The 16,958-nt window shown below is 28.7% G+C and overlaps 2 protein-coding genes across 2 annotated transcripts; one reads left to right on the top strand and one right to left on the bottom strand.

The window, feature by feature from the left end:
- The first annotated feature begins 7,684 nt into the window (after positions 1-7,684).
- LOC125871477 (uncharacterized) lies at positions 7,685-8,748 on the top strand. The gene is made up of 2 exons (XM_049552068.1): positions 7,685-8,101; positions 8,543-8,748. The coding sequence occupies exons 1-2, from the start codon at positions 7,685-7,687 to the stop codon at positions 8,615-8,617; spliced, it is 492 nt and encodes a 163-aa protein (XP_049408025.1). The 3' UTR covers positions 8,618-8,748.
- A 3,978-nt stretch (positions 8,749-12,726) lies between these two features.
- LOC125869982 (nudix hydrolase 15, mitochondrial-like) lies at positions 12,727-15,496 on the bottom strand. Its single transcript, XM_049550359.1, has 4 exons — positions 15,202-15,496; positions 14,296-14,438; positions 13,750-13,869; positions 12,727-12,945 (listed from the first exon to the last, which is right to left on the bottom strand). Exons 1-4 carry the CDS (start codon positions 15,494-15,496, stop codon positions 12,727-12,729), a joined length of 777 nt encoding a protein of 258 aa, XP_049406316.1.
- Between the last annotated feature and the right edge of the window lie 1,462 nt (positions 15,497-16,958).

Below are 16,958 nucleotides of genomic sequence, written 5' to 3'. Positions count from 1 at the left end.
ATATATATATATATATATATATTATTTTTTTTCCTCCGTTTTAATTTATTTGTCTTATTTTTTTAATTTTTAATATATTTAAAAATCGCATAAAAAATACTATAAAATTGACAACTAAAATTAATATATCCGTGTCACATAAAATGGGACAAAAGAAGTAATATGTATTAGTTAATATGAAAACTATGTAAAAAGTATTGTAAATCTCAATAATTAACAACATATTGACTCTTAAAATTCTATTTGTGCTATATATATTGGGATAAGGAAGGTAACATATATTATTTAAAAATTACGTAAAAATTACAATAATTAACAACTTAAAATATTTATAAATCATATCAAAATTTAATTGACTCTCTAAATTTTATCCCTGTCACATAAAATGAGACAACAAAATTTACTGCTTTTATATAAGTGTGGATAACCACACATGTGGCGGTTTGCCTGCTTCACCTGTGTGGTTCCACACTTGCATATATATTTGCCTACTAATTTCTCCGTTTTAATTTGTTTGTCTTATTTTTTTAATTTTTTATATATTTAAAAATTGCATAAAAAATACTATAAATCATGATAATTGACAACTAAAATTAATATATTCGTGTCACATAAAATGGGACAAGAGAAGTAATAATGTATTATTTAATTTGAAAACTACGTAAAAAATATTGTAAATCTCAATTATTAACAACATATTGACTCTTGAAATTCTATTTATGCTATATATATATATATGGAGACAAGGAAAGTAATATATATTATTTAAAAATTAGGTAAAAATTACTATAATTAACAACTTAAAATATTTAAAAATTATATCAAAATTTAATTACTCTTTGAATTTTATCTATGTCACATCAAATGACACAAAACAAATACTCCCTCCGTTCCAATTTATGTGACACATTTCGCTTTTCGAGAGTCAAACAGTTTAAGTTTGATCGAGATTTGTTCATGGAATCTTCAAAAAAAAAATTTAAAAATGAAATTTATATATTTGTAAACTACATAAAAAGTACTATAAGTCTCAATAATTGATAATTCAAAATAATTAAAAGATATATCAAAAAATTATGGTAAAAAATAGACTTATTTAAATCTCGAAATTCAAAATGTGTCACACAAATTGGGATGGAGTAAATATTGTGCGGGCACTTATATCTAGTTATAAAATATTGTGAATCAAAGTGGAAAGGAGGAACCAATGAAAAATGTTGTTTTGGATGGGACACTGAATTGAAATATTGACAGCCCAACGCATGTGATAACTCACAGACATGTCCAACAAATTCATCCAATATTTTCAACATTTTTTCCTTTAATTACGGTGGCATTTGAATTTTGTTTTGGTCCACTATTGTGAAACTAATCTTTGAAAATTAATTTCGTGGTGGTAGGGCTGTGTATCAGTCGGTTCAATTTGGTTTTAAAGTTTATCAATTTGGCTTATTGGTCATCGATTTATACAAATGTTAAATCGTTATAGAACCATTAAGCTATTGACTTATCGATTATTGGTTTATCGGTTTTTGATTTTTATCGGTTCGATTATCGGTTTAACCGTTAAGATTTGACATTTAAAAAAAAACATTGAAAATCACTTAGAAACAAAGTGACAAACCAAATGAACTATACACATGAGTTCACAAGTTACATCTTGCTCAAAAACAAACATTTTTACATTGTAGAATAACCAAGTGTTTGAGACAATCAGAAATAAAAGTAGAAAATCAAACTCTAAGTCAAAGACTTTATATACAAAATGATATAAATATAATTATTTAATTTACTATCGGGTTATCGATTAACCCGTTAAGAAAACACCTCAAATCGTTAAGAATCAATAACCCGATAACAAAAAAATCAAAACTGTTATCAAAACTGCTAAGCCAATAACCCAATACTCATAAACCAATAACTTTTTTTTGGTTCGAATTATCGATTTCAATTCGATTTTAAACCGCCAGTGTGTGGGGATAATGTTATGAGACATATTTTGTGTAAGTTTATATATATATGATTAATAAATAAATGTAGAGGCAGGAGATCAAAGAGGGACTCAAAATTGGGAGGTTAGGGGTATTATATCGTCTTTGAAGGTAGATTTGTTGTTTTTAGAAAATATCCAAATAGAAAATATTTGGTCCATTTGATCAACTTTGACTTTGATTCATGAATTTGTCTTTTTGATTTATATAGATAAATGAATCGAACAAACAAAGATGAAATAGTTATAACAATTTGGCGCTAATAAAAAATTGATGACATAATTATTTATCTTTATAAACACTTCACACATAATATAACAAATTAAATATAAAGAAGTCAAATAATTTCATATGTATAATTCAGTAATACAGATAAAGTTATATGTGAAACTCTCAATTTACAATAACATAACGTCTCGATTGGCCAAAAGAATCAAATGAGATTTCAATCTAGTATCATGTCGTCCTTATTTGCAACCTGGTCTATTTTGAATTAAAATATTTTAGTTTAAAGTATTTTTTCTTATTTATCCAAATCATCTAGATAATTGACGAAAAGAGAGAAGAAAAAAAAATGTTGGAAGAAGAAAAGAAGTCCACGAAGATTAAGTTCAAAACTTTTAAATGGAGTAGGAAGCCTACATTTTGAAGTAAAAAAATAGCCCTTTAAATTCCAAATTTTCTTAATTTGTTTTGTGTACTGAATTGTTATCTTTAAAATTAATTAATGTTTTCAAATTCCCTTTTGGGTGCTCTTTGTAAGTTGAGAAGAAATATACTTCCATTTTTATTTTTGGACAATTTATGTTTTCTTTGTGGAAGGAGCTAGAAGTTTTGATATGGATTTACCTAAATCTAGTAATAATTTTTATTCAAATAATGTAAATGTATTAAAATTTTATTGAATATATAAATATTAAATATTTAAAATTTAGTTATTAACACTTTAAATTATTATTATAAAATTTAAAATTCATAAAAATAAAATTTTAACTTTCGCTTGTGATTTTCCAGCAAGATTAGGACATTTATAATGCCTTCATAACATTGGTGGAACTACAGAAATAATAACAGTCTATGGTGAAACATTCTCATTAATAAAATCTATCAATGGTTAAACTAATTGGTATTTTGGGTAATCACAATTTAAGCTAGAGAAAATGGAGTAAATTATAAAATACAATTTTATAAAATTATAACTACAAATAATAAATATATCGTACATACGAGTAAATTTTCCAATTCTTATTTCGTAACAATCTTATGTAGGCCTGGCAGGGGGACCGGGTCGGCCCGCGACCGGTTCGAGAACCGGCTCGCCAGATCCGGTCCCGTATTTTCTCGCGGGTTAGGCGGGGATCGGGATAGGGGACCGGTTAGGGGCCGGTTCACCCTTTGGTCCCGGCTGAACCGGCCGGTTTCGCGGGATCCCCTTAATTTTTTAAAAATTTTTTGTTTTAAAATTATATCTGTTGGAGACCGTTGGGGCAACGGCTAGTGGGCCCCCCAACGGATTTATTTACCTTTTTTATTTCCCCAACACCCCCTACCACCCCCTATCACCCCCCTACTTTTAAAACTTTAATTTAAACCCTCAAGTTATCATAAATACACTTTAACCCATTTTTAATATTATAAATACCCCTCTACCCCTTATTATTTCTTACAAAATCATCTATTCTCTCATCTATTTTCTATATCCTCTCAATCTTAAGTCTCAATTTTTTATTCCATTTAAGTCTCATATTATATCATAATAGTGATAATACATATATTTCAATTCTAAATTTTCATATTATATCATAATATATATAATTCCCATATTTGCTATCAAGTATTGGAGTTCCAAATTACAAGTTACAACAAACTACAAGCTTCAAGAATCGGTTATAACGTCTGCTATTAACGCAGACGTTTGGTACATTCGTTTCATAATATTTATATTTTATTTTTCATCATTAATTTGTGTTATTATTATTTTTATATTACACTTTACATATAATTAAGGTAGGACGAGGGGCTTAAATAGACATTTATTATCTTGTGTGCTGATTCAATATAAAGAAGCTAAATCATTAGCTGATAGAAAAAAAGGAATTCCAGTTAATGATTTTGATATTAATGTTAATGAATTGGTAGGGGCTTCTAACATGGTTCAAGGAGCATTAGATCCTTCTAACCCTGGTGGTCCACTAACACAATGTAAATATAATAAGGAAAGAGATCGCAAAAATTTAGCTAAAATGGTTTCTGTTTGTGATTTGCCTTATAGTTTTCCTTCACATCCCGGTTTTATTAAATATATTCAACAAACTTATAATCCTACTTATAGAGGTTTTTCAAAAAATACTGTTAAATCTGATGTTTTTGTATATCAAGGTAAACATTGTCAATATCTTCGTTGTATATTTAGCACATTAGATTGTAGAGTGTCTATAACTTCGGACATGGGTCGTAGTGTTAATGGACGTGATTATTTAACTGTTACAACACATTGAATTGATCATAACTGGAATTTGCAAAAAAGAATCTTAAGGTATAAAGAATGTGTAGAGAAAAAACTGGTGCATATTTAGCTTCAAATATTTTGAGTGTTCTAGATTATTACATGCTTATAGATAAAATAATGTCTGTCGCATTAGATAATGCATCTAATAATATAAACGCTGCTAGTATGTTAAAAACTAGATTATGTTCAATTGATGATAATTCTTTTCATGTTAGATGTGTTGCACATGTATTAAATTTAGTTGTACAAGATGGTATTTCATTATTTAAATGTGGTTGTATGAAAATTGAATATGCTGTTGCCTGAATTTTTTATGCTCAAAGAGCTGCTAGAATTAGGGAATTTAATGAGCGTTGTGTACTATGTGATTTGCCACCAAGAAAATTTTTAAGACATATTAAAACAAGGTGGAATTCTTTTTACGAAATGTTTTCAGTTGCTTACGAATATAAAAGACCCATACAAATGGTGTTTAATGCTCATAATGCTGACCCATTAGAGAGAATTTGTGAAGAAGATTGGGAAGAAACTAATGAACTATTAGAATTTTTAAGACTTTTTTATGATGCTACAATCATGTTTTCTGGAATTTATTATCCTACTATTTCATCAGTATTAATAAATATTTGTGCTATTTCAATTCAATTTTCTAAATACAGAAAAATTGAAAAATTTAGAGTTGTAATTGAAGGTATGATTGAGTTTTTTTTTTTTTTTCTATTCCTCAAATTTTTTAACTGCTACTTTACGTCATCCTGACTATAAATTACGAGGTGTGCAGGGACTTGTTGAAACTTTTTATGATACTTAAGAAATTTTACCGAAAAAAATTCAACTTGTGAAATTTGTAAGTCTTGCATAAAAATAGAAGCAAAAATTTTGTATGAAAAAGATATAACTACAGGAAATACTCAAGGAGAAGTTGGTCAAACTTTTAATCCTCAGAGTAAAGCTCGAATTTCAAGTTATATGCGAGATTTTCTTGGTCTTAATTCTACTAACCGTGATGATTTTGAAGAATATCTTAATCAATCTTTAGAAACAGTGGAAGACGAAGATGGCAATGAAGATTTATTAGCATGGTGGAGGAGGCGGAGCGTTGTATTTCCAATTTTGAGCAAAATTGTTCGTGATGTTCTAGCTATTCAAGCTTCATCAGTTGCATCAGAGGCTGCTTTTGCAAGGTTTCAACTTGGCGATCATAGACATTCATTAACGGAAGAAAGTTTGGAAACATCAGTTTCATTTAGAGACTGGGTCAACGCCGAGAGGAGGAATTATAATTTGCCAAGGTTAAGTTTCAAAAAAGAAGCTTGGATTAATGCGGTAATTGGATCTAGTGATGATGAATTAGACTCACAAGAATTTCTAGCAAGTTTGCCAACACCGGAGGATGTTACCGTCGATATGATGCGACAATTAGAATTGAATTTTAAAGGAGAATACAAATATTATGTTACATCCGAGAACTAATTGAAACAGACCCCTTCCTAGAAGGTGGCTGCGTAAATTAGTTACTCATCTAATATTTGTAACAAATATTAGTTTTACATATGAGAATTTATTGAAACAGAACCCTTCCTAGAAAGTGGCTGCATAGATTAGTTACTCCACTAATATTTGTAATTGTAACTTCTAAGTTCTAAGTTGCAATTAGATTTTATTGAATAAATTTGAAGTCTTTATTCTAGTCTTTTTTATATAATTATTGTCTTGCATTTTAATTTTAATTTTAAAATACTAACTTTAAAATACTTAATTTAAAAATTGAAATTTGACATTTGAAATTTCAAGTTAAATTCTTTTAAAATACAAATTTGAACTTCTCAAATTTGAAATTTAAAACTTGAAACTTGAAACTTGAAACTTGAAATTTGAAAACTTAAGCATTTTTTATTAGCTAAAAATGTTATTGGAAACTAAATAAACTAAAAATGTTATTCAATAACATATAATTTCAATACAAATAAATAAACATATAAAAAAAATAAAAATTCCACGTCCCGTCCCATCCCGTATATATAATGGGACGGGATGGGACGAATTTTTATCCCCCAATCCCGATCCCCCCAAAATCCCGGCCAAAATGACCCCCGTCCCGTCCCGTCCCCAGTCCCATGCCAGCAACAATCTTATGGTTAAGAATAGGGGCAGATCTAGGGGTGGAGGGGATTCACTCAAATAATTTCTATAAAAAAATTATATTATACGTATAAGGTAAATTTTTCGTATACACATACATATATTAGTTTTGAACCTCTAATCAGGGGCGGACCTACAATGGGTCAAGTGGGTTCATATCAATCCACTTTGTTGAAAAATAATACCATATGTATATATATATATTTTATCAGTTTTTAAAATTTTATATGTATATATTAACTTTTGACCCTATTAACACAAGTGTGGCCCTTGGCCGAGTGGTGAAGAGGGTTCAATTTTCCCAGCCAACCCGAGTTTGAATCCTTATTGCCACATTTTAGTTTTATATTTTATATCTTAAACCCACTTCGTGCCTCTAACAAACAACAAAGTGTAGCGCAAGAATAATTGCCTTTCAAATTGTCTCTTGCGTTCAAAATGGAGGTAACCCAAAACAGAAAGAAGCTAAAATGAACAAAAGAAAGGAGAAATTGGGAAAGGAGGAAAGAAGAGGATGAGCTAATTAAGAAAGAATATCTGCTTAGCATGGAACATCATAGAAACTTGGTCAGTTACGTTAATGGACTGGACCAAGAGATTTTATTTGTCTTTTTGTTAGTTGCTTTAATTTGTTGGTTCAATTAATTTTGTACAGAATCTCTAATTAATAAAAGGAGCAGCTTGCTTCAGCGTATTTTAATTTAAAAAAATAAAATAAAAAATCACTAACCTGTTAAATCTATCACTATTAATAATAAATTCTGAATCCGTCACTCATGAAAAAGATAAAAATCTCTTTTTTTTCCCACCTTTTTCCCTATCTCTTCGAGAAGAAGGTATAAATAAATAGAATAATTGAGAAACTCTAGTGATGGCTCAAGAAGTGTCAACTAAATATAAATGACTTAAAAACACGTATGACACAACGTGTAACATCTCATGCCAACACAAACCTTGTAATTAGGACAAATGTCATCAAATCCCTTATTTATATTTCCCTCTCATCCATACAAATCTAAAATCAAACAACTTCACACAAAAAATGGCAAATGCAAGTGATGAGTTTAGACTAGTATCACCAAACATAAATCATGAAAGAAAATTACCTAGAAAATACACACTTGAAGGTCAAGGTGCACAAAGAAATATGTCACCACCATTAGAATGGTACAATTTACCACAAGACACTAAAAGTTTGTCACTAGTAGTGCAAGATATTGATGCACCTATTGTACCATGGGTTATTTGGGTTGTGACTAATATTCCACCAAGTTTAAAGGGTTTGCCGGAAGGATTTTCTGGTAAAGGTGAAGAATTAGGTGGAGATTATGGTCATGTTAAAGAAGGAATTAATGATGAGAAAGTCCCAGGATGGCGTGGACCTAAGTTGCCAAATCATGGTCATAGATTTGAGTTTAAGCTTTTTGCTTTGGATGATGAGCTCAAACTTGGAAACAAGGTATATTCCGAAGTTAGTTAATTATTGAGATTTATAGTATTTTTTATATAATTTTAAAAAAAAATTTAAAAAAAGATAACAAATGAAAATAGAGATTTTGGATTAGCAAGTAATTATATATTTGGATTGATTTTTTCATCTTTGATTAATGGTAATTTATATTAGTAAGTGTCTGTTTGGATTGACTTAAAATTAAGTCCCTTTTTAATTTATTCAACCACTTTAAAAGTGCTTAAAAACTATTTTAGTTTAAAAGCACTTAAAATAAGTCAATAAATCATCCAACATGATTGAACTTTCATGATAAGGTTCCACATTTTGACACAAATGTATATATGATATATTATGATCTCTAGAATTTTCAAAGTAACGCATCAAAGTTTTTGACTCCACATTATATTTCGATTATTAATGTAATGTGGTTTGTTGGATGATTGGCAGGTGACAAAGGATAAACTACTAGAAGCTGTGGAGGGTCATGTTCTTGGAGAGGCTGTTTTGACTGCAATATTTTAAATCTATGATTTTCCAAATATTTTCATGCAACTTTATGACAAGAAAAGTTGAAGTAGCTAGTGTAATAAACAATTACAACAAGTGACATATATACATGAGATCACCATCGTAGTTTAATTTGTTCAACTTCTTATTGTGTTTGGAAAATGCTGCATCCTTGATTCCTACCTGCTACAATTTGTATTATGCGGCTTAGTATATGGTAAATGTAGTTTTCTATATAAATAAATTGAAAAGAAAAAAAAAAAAAGTGAGGTTTGGCCAAGGGAGAATTGTGGCTAAGACAAAAATTATGGGTATGCGGCATTTTTTGTTTTTGTTTTTGTTGTATTTCAACGTATGTGTGACATTAAACAAATGAAAATAATGTGATAGGAAAAATGAAAATAATGTGATGGAGTGGATTACTAACTTTTTCATACATGAAAACAACTTCAACAAAATGTTATTAGAAGCATGTCTTAATAACATTTTATACAATATCTATATCTTTTAACTTTTGTGCTTCATTAAAAAATTCTATTTAAAGATTACAATTTTGATAATATTGCTCTTTGAAGGAGAGAGAGGAACATGAACAACTTACTTATTTTTGTTCATATTTTTTTATTATTTTTGTTGTTTTGAGAGATCTGGTGTTTCCCTTTATTTATTTATTTTTTTTTTGAATTGTTCTTTTGAGAGATCTGGTTTCCCTTTATTTTTTTTTTCTGAAAGGTTTATTGTTTTTTCGATCAAAAACTCAGCTTGTCCATGTTCTTGGGCGACTTATTGTTCTTCAATTAATTATTGACCAAAAAGTCCCTCTTTTGGGAAAGCTCATGAGAGTGAGTACTCTCCTCTTCAATGGACAGATTGGGAAATCTGTTTCATCACATAAATAACCCAATGTATTGTGAAAAAGTATACAATTAATGTAGTTTTTACAATTTACTGTATGAATTTTCACAATTTAAATATATTTTTCGTAAATAAGAGAGATGTAGAAATTTGTATTGCACTTCTATTTTTGCTTTTATTTTTATTTTTATAAACACCTTATATATATATTTTATAAACATCTTATATATATATATAAGATCATATATGTGTCAACTTAAGTCACAACTTTAATATTCCTAACCAAAAATGTTCAAGACACAGAGAAAATTGTAGCCTAATTGTTTATTAGGCAAAGTGAGATATTTGAACAAAAAGAAAATATTGTTTATTAGGCAAAGTGAGCTCTTCAAACAAAATGAAGATGAGGGGTTTTAAAAGAAGATGAGGGGAAGTACAAAAAAATAAGGCTGCGATCTTTAATATTCCTAACCAAAGTCCAAAATATTCAAAGGTACAAGAAATATGGAAGAACTGTAAGACCAATTGTTCTAATAACATACCTTGATTTTTGTTTTTAAAACTCTTATTGGTAGATAATAAGCTTTAAATAATTTAATTTAAAGTTTTAAAATATTAAACAAAGTTATATTATATTTTTTAATTTATCCTATCAACAGTCTATATTATATTAAAATTATGAAGATTCTTAATAATGTTGATGGAACTTTTTGACTTTCATTACAAAATTTCTCTTTAGACAAAATTGTGTTTTCACTATTTTTCTTCAATTATTATATTATTATTTTAATGATATTAGATATTGACTATATCTGTAAGAAATTTTGAGAATCTTTTTCCAACTAAAATAGACTTGATCCAAGAAAATAGTAAAAATAAATAAATCAAAATAATAGACAAAAAAAATTCAAAAGACATCCAAAAATAATAGGCATAAAAACCAATTCAATATTGTGTATTAATTATTTACTTATTTGTATGGAAAAATAATAGAATCACAGCAGGAGAATCCTAAGTTGCCATGGATCCCAAGAGATAGAATCTATACATATGGTCTTTATATAGAAAAAATAATAATTGTATAGGATTTATTGTTATTCGGGAAAATGGCCAAGAATATTCCTAACCTATTGGAAATGTCTCAAAAATACACTCCTTCCACCTTTTGGTCTAAAAATACCTCTTACCTTTGTTCATGGTTCAAAGATATCCCTCCTTCCATCTTTTTGGTCTAAGAATACTCTTAACCCCTATTTAATTAAATTGATTTTGTTACTAATTAGTTATTTATTTGTTCTAAAATACAATTTTTATTTATTTAAAATCTTAATATTGGGTCATCCCATATATTTAAAATATTTAAATCTAAAAAATAAAATAATAAATTTATTGTGTAAAAATAAAATAAAATTAGTAATTTTCTCTTTTAACAAATTAGTAAGCCTATTATGTGGGCCGGACAGAATCAATCCGATCCAGTAGAATTTTTTGAAAGACGAACTTTTACATATAGCCACTCAAAAATAGCCTAATTACTCTCCATAGCTATAGTTCGATAATTACAATTCGTAGCTACATGTTATAGGGAGGAGAGTGGCGAGGAGACTGGGAGAGAGAGGAGAGAGGCGAGCGAGAGAGGGGCAAAAGTGGGAGAGAGGTGAATTGTATATGTATATCGGTTAGATAATTGTATATTATACATATGCATTTGTATATATGGCAAGCGAGATTGGGAGAGGGAGGAGAGATGCGAGCGAGATTGGGAGAGGGAGGAGAGCGAGAGAGGGCAGAGAGTGGGAGAGAGGTGAATTGTATATGTATATCGGTTAGATAATTGTATATTATAAATATGTATTTGTATATTCTGGCGAATAATACATACACAAACATGGTAATTATACAAACTCGAAGACAACCCACATAATTAATGTATAATGTTAGTCGCAAGTGGTAATTATAGCAAACTATAGCTATGATGAGTAATTAAGTAGTATAAATTTGTTAATCGCGTAATTTCCCCTTTTTGAAATTAGGATATTGGTACTGGGCCAGACTAGGTTTAAACCATAAGAGGTACATGGATCGGATTATTAACTTTTTTAATGTTTAAGTCTTTTTTCAACTTATGATACTTAAAATCGGTTAGTCTATTATTATTTATTCAGTTGTTATTATTCAATAGATTGATTGCACAAATGAGGTATAAAATAATTATATGCTTAAGAACTCATTTTTGAATGATTATACATCTTTGGAGAGAGCAAGAATGCAATTGGAGCGATATGGGAGCACGAGATTCATCTAGTTTCTTTATTTTCACCTCATTGTTGACTGATTATTTCGATTATATTGTATGTGTTATTCACTTCATATTATTTGTAATTACTTTATTATACAATTAACAATAGGATATCTATTTACACATCTCAGCATGACAATTGAGAAAAAAATATTGTAGATTAAGCATAGTTAAGCAAAACATTCAAAGCTCTTGAAAAATAATTCTTGAGTAGAGAATTCATTTCGGGTTGAATATATAGTAGAAGATAATAATAAATTCCTATGGTACTAGTAGGGGCAGAGCTATCTTGTTCGAGGAGTGTAAAGTGATATTTCTTTGTAGGAAAATTATGTTATATATATATATATATATATATATTTCTATTGACACCTCTTGATTCAAGGTGAAGAGTTAAAACAATGGTTGAGGTGTTGCAAAAGCTCTCAACTATTGGTAGGTCAAGTGTTTAAACCTGGCTCAAGGTTTTTTTACTTTAGCATTTTTATTTCATTTTTTGTGTGCTTATTATTTTAAATTTTGACACATTAATAAAAATTGTAGCTCTGTGCCACTATTATGACACTTCACTATTATCACTATATTACTTGAACGTCCACGTAATTTACGTGGAGTTGAAGTCCAATAATAATATTTTGACTTTTAACTGTTAACGAAAAACAACTAACATTTCTCTAACATTTCAAATGATAACAAATATTAATGAGATAAACAAACTTATATTACTACAGGGTCCAAAATTGACTAACCCATGAAATTTCCACAAATAATTTTCACAATAAATTCCTTGGACCATGTGATCCTTTCTTCTTTTAGTATATAAGTAGTAAAGTTCATAACATCATCAACTTTGCTATTGATGACTACTTTTGAAACTTATAGTCTATAAATCATCATCTCTTAGACTTATACATAATCAATAACTTATTTTTCATAAGAAATCTAAAAATAAAATATGTCACCCAAGTGCTTAATTCATGTTTAGGGTGAATTGCAATTGACTAAAATCAGGAAGATATTCAGAAAAAGAAGGAGTTGTTTGATAAATGATTGATGCAGCATGAATCAAAATGCTTGCTGTCAATCCCCCTATTTGGTAAACTCCTTTCTTTGATGACTCATATTCAAATATGTGACATACATATTTCCATCTTCCCCATTCCTTTTCCACACGTCGATGATTCTCTTCCTGTAACAATATTAATTACGTCTTAGTCTCTAATAAGTTGTGATCAACTAAATGAAATCACATTGATGTTGTTTCGTTGTTTGAATTCATTTCATGCCGACATATACTCTCCCGTCTTAATTTATATGACACATTTTGGATTTTGAAATTTGAACAAGCCTATCTTTGACCGTAAATTTTCATATATCGTTTAAATATTTTGAATAATGAATAGTATTTTTATGTAGTTTACAAATATATAAATTTCATTTTAAAAAATTTGAAGATTCCATGAACAATAATTTTCGGTCAAAACTGTTTCACTCTCGAAAAACAAAATGTGTCACATAAATTGGGACAGAGTGATTGGGGTAATACATAATAAAAAGGCATAATACATAAATATGCCCTTTAACTTGGTTTTAGCTGATATTTATCCCCTTCAACTTTGAGTATGCACAAGTAGACACTTAAACTTGTATATAATTGAACATACAGACACATTCATCCTACATGGAGTCCTACATAACAATTTTGTGTCCTATGTAGCGTCCTACATGTTTTATGTAGCGCAGGACGTATGTCTACTTGTATACAAGTTTAAGTGCCTACTTATACACACCCAAAGTAAGAGGACGTAAATGTCAGCTGAAACCTAATTAAATGACATATTTATGTATTATGCCCATAGCAAAACAAAAACTACTAAATGTTTTACATTCTTCAAGTGGCAATTACCTTATGAGTGATTAAAATAAAACAAAATTATAATATTAGGACATAAAACCTAAAAATAAAAGAGCATATAATAAAGTGAATAAATACCTTGAGAAATATATCCAAGGGTACATCAAAAATAGCATCAACTTCGTCGGCATTAAGTAGAGGCTTAAATTCTTCTATTCTAGACAATAGCCCCACTACTGGTACAACCGTAAGTAGGTGCTGCAATAATAACACATAGTACGTACTTATGGTGAATACTTTTCTACTACCAATTATATTAGCTATAATATCGTGTCTTTTAACTTAGCCTCAGTTGACCTCTAGTATATAATTGAACAACTAGACACACACGTCTTATGTAGCATAATACATGTAGGACGCGAATTATCACGTAAGACACATGTTTCTACTTGTTCAACTTTATACAAATTTATGTGTCTACTTGTGTAGACTCAAACTTGGAGGGTGTAGATGACAGTTGAGACTAAGTTAATTTAAGGACACAATTATGTATTATGTTGTTATTTTATGTATTAAAGTAGGAAGTAATTTGGAATATAAATTGTTGAAATATAAAGAAGTGAAACTAAATTTTATATATATATATATATATATATAATATTTTTAAAGATGTGATGAATATACCAATGATATGAATGGTTCAAGATTAGTAATGACTTGAACAAGATTGGGTTTCAAACCAATCTCCTCCTTTGCTTCTCTTAGAGCAGTGGCAGAATCATCTAAATCTTCTTCATCCATCTTTCCACCAGGCAATGCTACCTCTCCTTCATCATTACAAAATCATATACTATAAAGTGTTTATTCTCTATTTAATTAATAGTGTCATTAAAAGGGTCCATATGTATTTTTTTGGCCAAAAATTGGATATGTAATGCATAGTTTTTTTTAACATCTAATTAAATGATTAATTGTCTATAGTAATCATAATTTGGTAACATTGAAAGCAACGTAAATAATTTTTTACAAGAAGTTAAATACATTGAAAATGTATAAACTATTTACTATTGGTGCATATAAAATGTAAAATTGTACATTAATTTAAAAAAATATACCTAGATTATGAATGTTTTATAAGAATGAACTTGGAGGTGGATGGTCCTCAAATATGCCCCATGCATGTGGACCAAACATGCCTCGTGGACAAAACTTCAGGTTTAACAAGTTTTGCCCTTTGGACAACACTTTTGACCTTAGAAACTTCGCCTATTGGCAAGTGAAGGTTAAAAGTTAAAAATCACTCATTTTCAAGATTATTCGATGCAACTTTCAGCTAAGTTGTTGCCAAAAAAATATTCTAACTTGGGAGACATTTCCTTCCAAGAAAAAGATAAAAGGATAAAAGTTACTTGGCTATCTTTACGAATTCTCAAATATGACTAGCTTTATATTTTAACAACTAATCCAAGATTACATTAACCACATAGGTGCTAATGATTCTTAATCATTTTACTCATCATGAGCAACAATGATCAAGATTCAATTTATTTATTTTTAATCAAAATGCAAAACAATAGAGAAATTAATTACCTGGATGAGTGGAAAGTTTCATGGATCTTTTGGTTAAAATTACACGAATTTCACCTTCAAGGCCTTGAAAAAGGCATATCAAAACAGCTGCTCTTTTTTCTCTAGAAATTACCTTAGATAAGTGAAGATTTCTAGTTGTTATGTACTCTTTGATCCCAACAATGTAACAATTTTCATGCAAATTATTATCACTAATTTCTTCATTATCCTCCTTGGAAGAAAAATTAATAATTGGTTGAAGTTTTTTATTAGACTCACAATTCATCAATTGAGAATTAGGAGGAAAGAAAGCCATTTTGGGAGAATGGGGGTTTTGGTTGAATAATTTGTGCTACTATAAAGTAAGTTATGGAAATAGTACTACTTTTATTTTGAGTTGCATAAAGGTGCAGTTGAGGAATGCCTAATTAGGGGATGCTTCCTTTTATTTATTTACTATCATATATAGATATTAATAATGCCCAACTTCAGAATCTACGACATCCATTTAGTAGTGACTTTTTCTTACCATTGTGTTGGAGTTCCTATCTCTTAAAGGGTTGGTGTGGTAGACTTCTTCCTTGTTTGTCGATTAAAGAAAACCTTATATGACTTCCAACAAGTGAGAAAGGCCCTTCAGATTTTTTTCATATTTTTTACTTTATTAAAAAAAAATAGAGTTTGGTCATGAAAATTTTAAATACAATTTAAATTGATATTTGAAATTTAGAGAACACCCAAAATCTTATTTTCACTTTTACGATGTTTTTCTTTTCAAAGTTTACCGTAATTTAAAGTGGTATCATAGAGGTCTCACTGAAGGATTGAAGCAACGGTCAATGATATCATAACAATATATGAAATTAAATTCTGGTGAAAAAATAAGCAATATTATGATTTGATAAAAAAGAAAGAATGAAAAAAGAAAGAAAAATAATAAAGAATAAGAAAATAATCAAAAAATAAGATCAGGAAATAAAGAAATTGAAAATAAAAGAAAAAATACAAAAATAAAAAGAACCAAATAAAGGAGAAAAAAGTGGGAAAAGGAGAAAAAAAAGGAAAAATAGAGAAAAATAAATGAATAAAGAAATAAATGAGAAAAAAAGGAAAATTAAAAAGAAGAAAATGAGTATATAAAATATATTTTTTGTTGATTTAGATTTTAATAAATACGTTAGTGATTCTAGTATTTTTAAAAAAAATTACTTTTGGTTGTATTCTAATTTTTTAATTTTTCAACATTTTATTAGTTTGAAAAAGTTAGAGCCCGTTTAAATCAGTTTAAAAGTTGGTCAAACTTACTTTTAAGTCATTTTTAGCTTTTGAAAGTGTTTGGCTAAAATAAAATAATTTAAAATAAGTTTAAAATGATTTGAAGAAAGTTAAAAACTAAAAGTAGGTACTCCCCTGCTTTTCATTTTTTAACGTAAAAGGTATATAAGTTTAACTTTTTTAAATTTTTTTTAATATACCACTAGACAGAGTAGTGGTGTTTTATTAATATAAAAAAAATATAAAAATCCCCAATAGAGATAAGTACAAGCAAGGAGGGTTAGGCCTTACCTTACTAATGTTATGAACCTCTACTAATTAACAAGCATGAAGAAAATAAGAACTAGAGAGAACTAGGTATTCTATGACCATCATTGAGTTAGTAACATACTCTATGATGATATTACAAATGAGGATACTTAAATAATGCAAATATATAAAAGCCAAGAAGAAAGTTGTGTTATCAACCTCAACCTTCCTTTACAACTGTATGAATTAAAAAA

Source organism: Solanum stenotomum, chromosome 7 (genome assembly GCF_019186545.1).
Source record: "Solanum stenotomum isolate F172 chromosome 7, ASM1918654v1, whole genome shotgun sequence".
NCBI lineage: Eukaryota > Viridiplantae > Streptophyta > Magnoliopsida > Solanales > Solanaceae > Solanum > Solanum stenotomum.
The sequence above is the reverse complement of the archived record's forward strand: the minus strand, read 5'-3'. Positions and strand labels throughout refer to the sequence as shown.

Bases quoted from the DNA above. Each gene is read 5' to 3' on its own strand.
- LOC125871477 (XM_049552068.1), top strand. From the start codon at position 7,685: ATGGCAAATGCAAGTGATGAGTTTAGACTAGTATCACCAAACATAAAT. The intron at 8,102-8,542 runs GTATATTCCGAA...GATGATTGGCAG, and splicing joins AGCTCAAACTTGGAAACAAG to GTGACAAAGGATAAACTACT.
- LOC125869982 (XM_049550359.1), bottom strand. From the start codon at position 15,496: ATGGCTTTCTTTCCTCCTAATTCTCAATTGATGAATTGTGAGTCTAAT. The intron at 14,439-15,201 runs GTAATTAATTTC...GTAATGATGAAG, and splicing joins GAAACTTTCCACTCATCCAG to GAGAGGTAGCATTGCCTGGT. The intron at 12,946-13,749 runs GTATTTATTCAC...ATATTGTTACAG, and splicing joins CCTTGGATATATTTCTCAAG to GAAGAGAATCATCGACGTGT.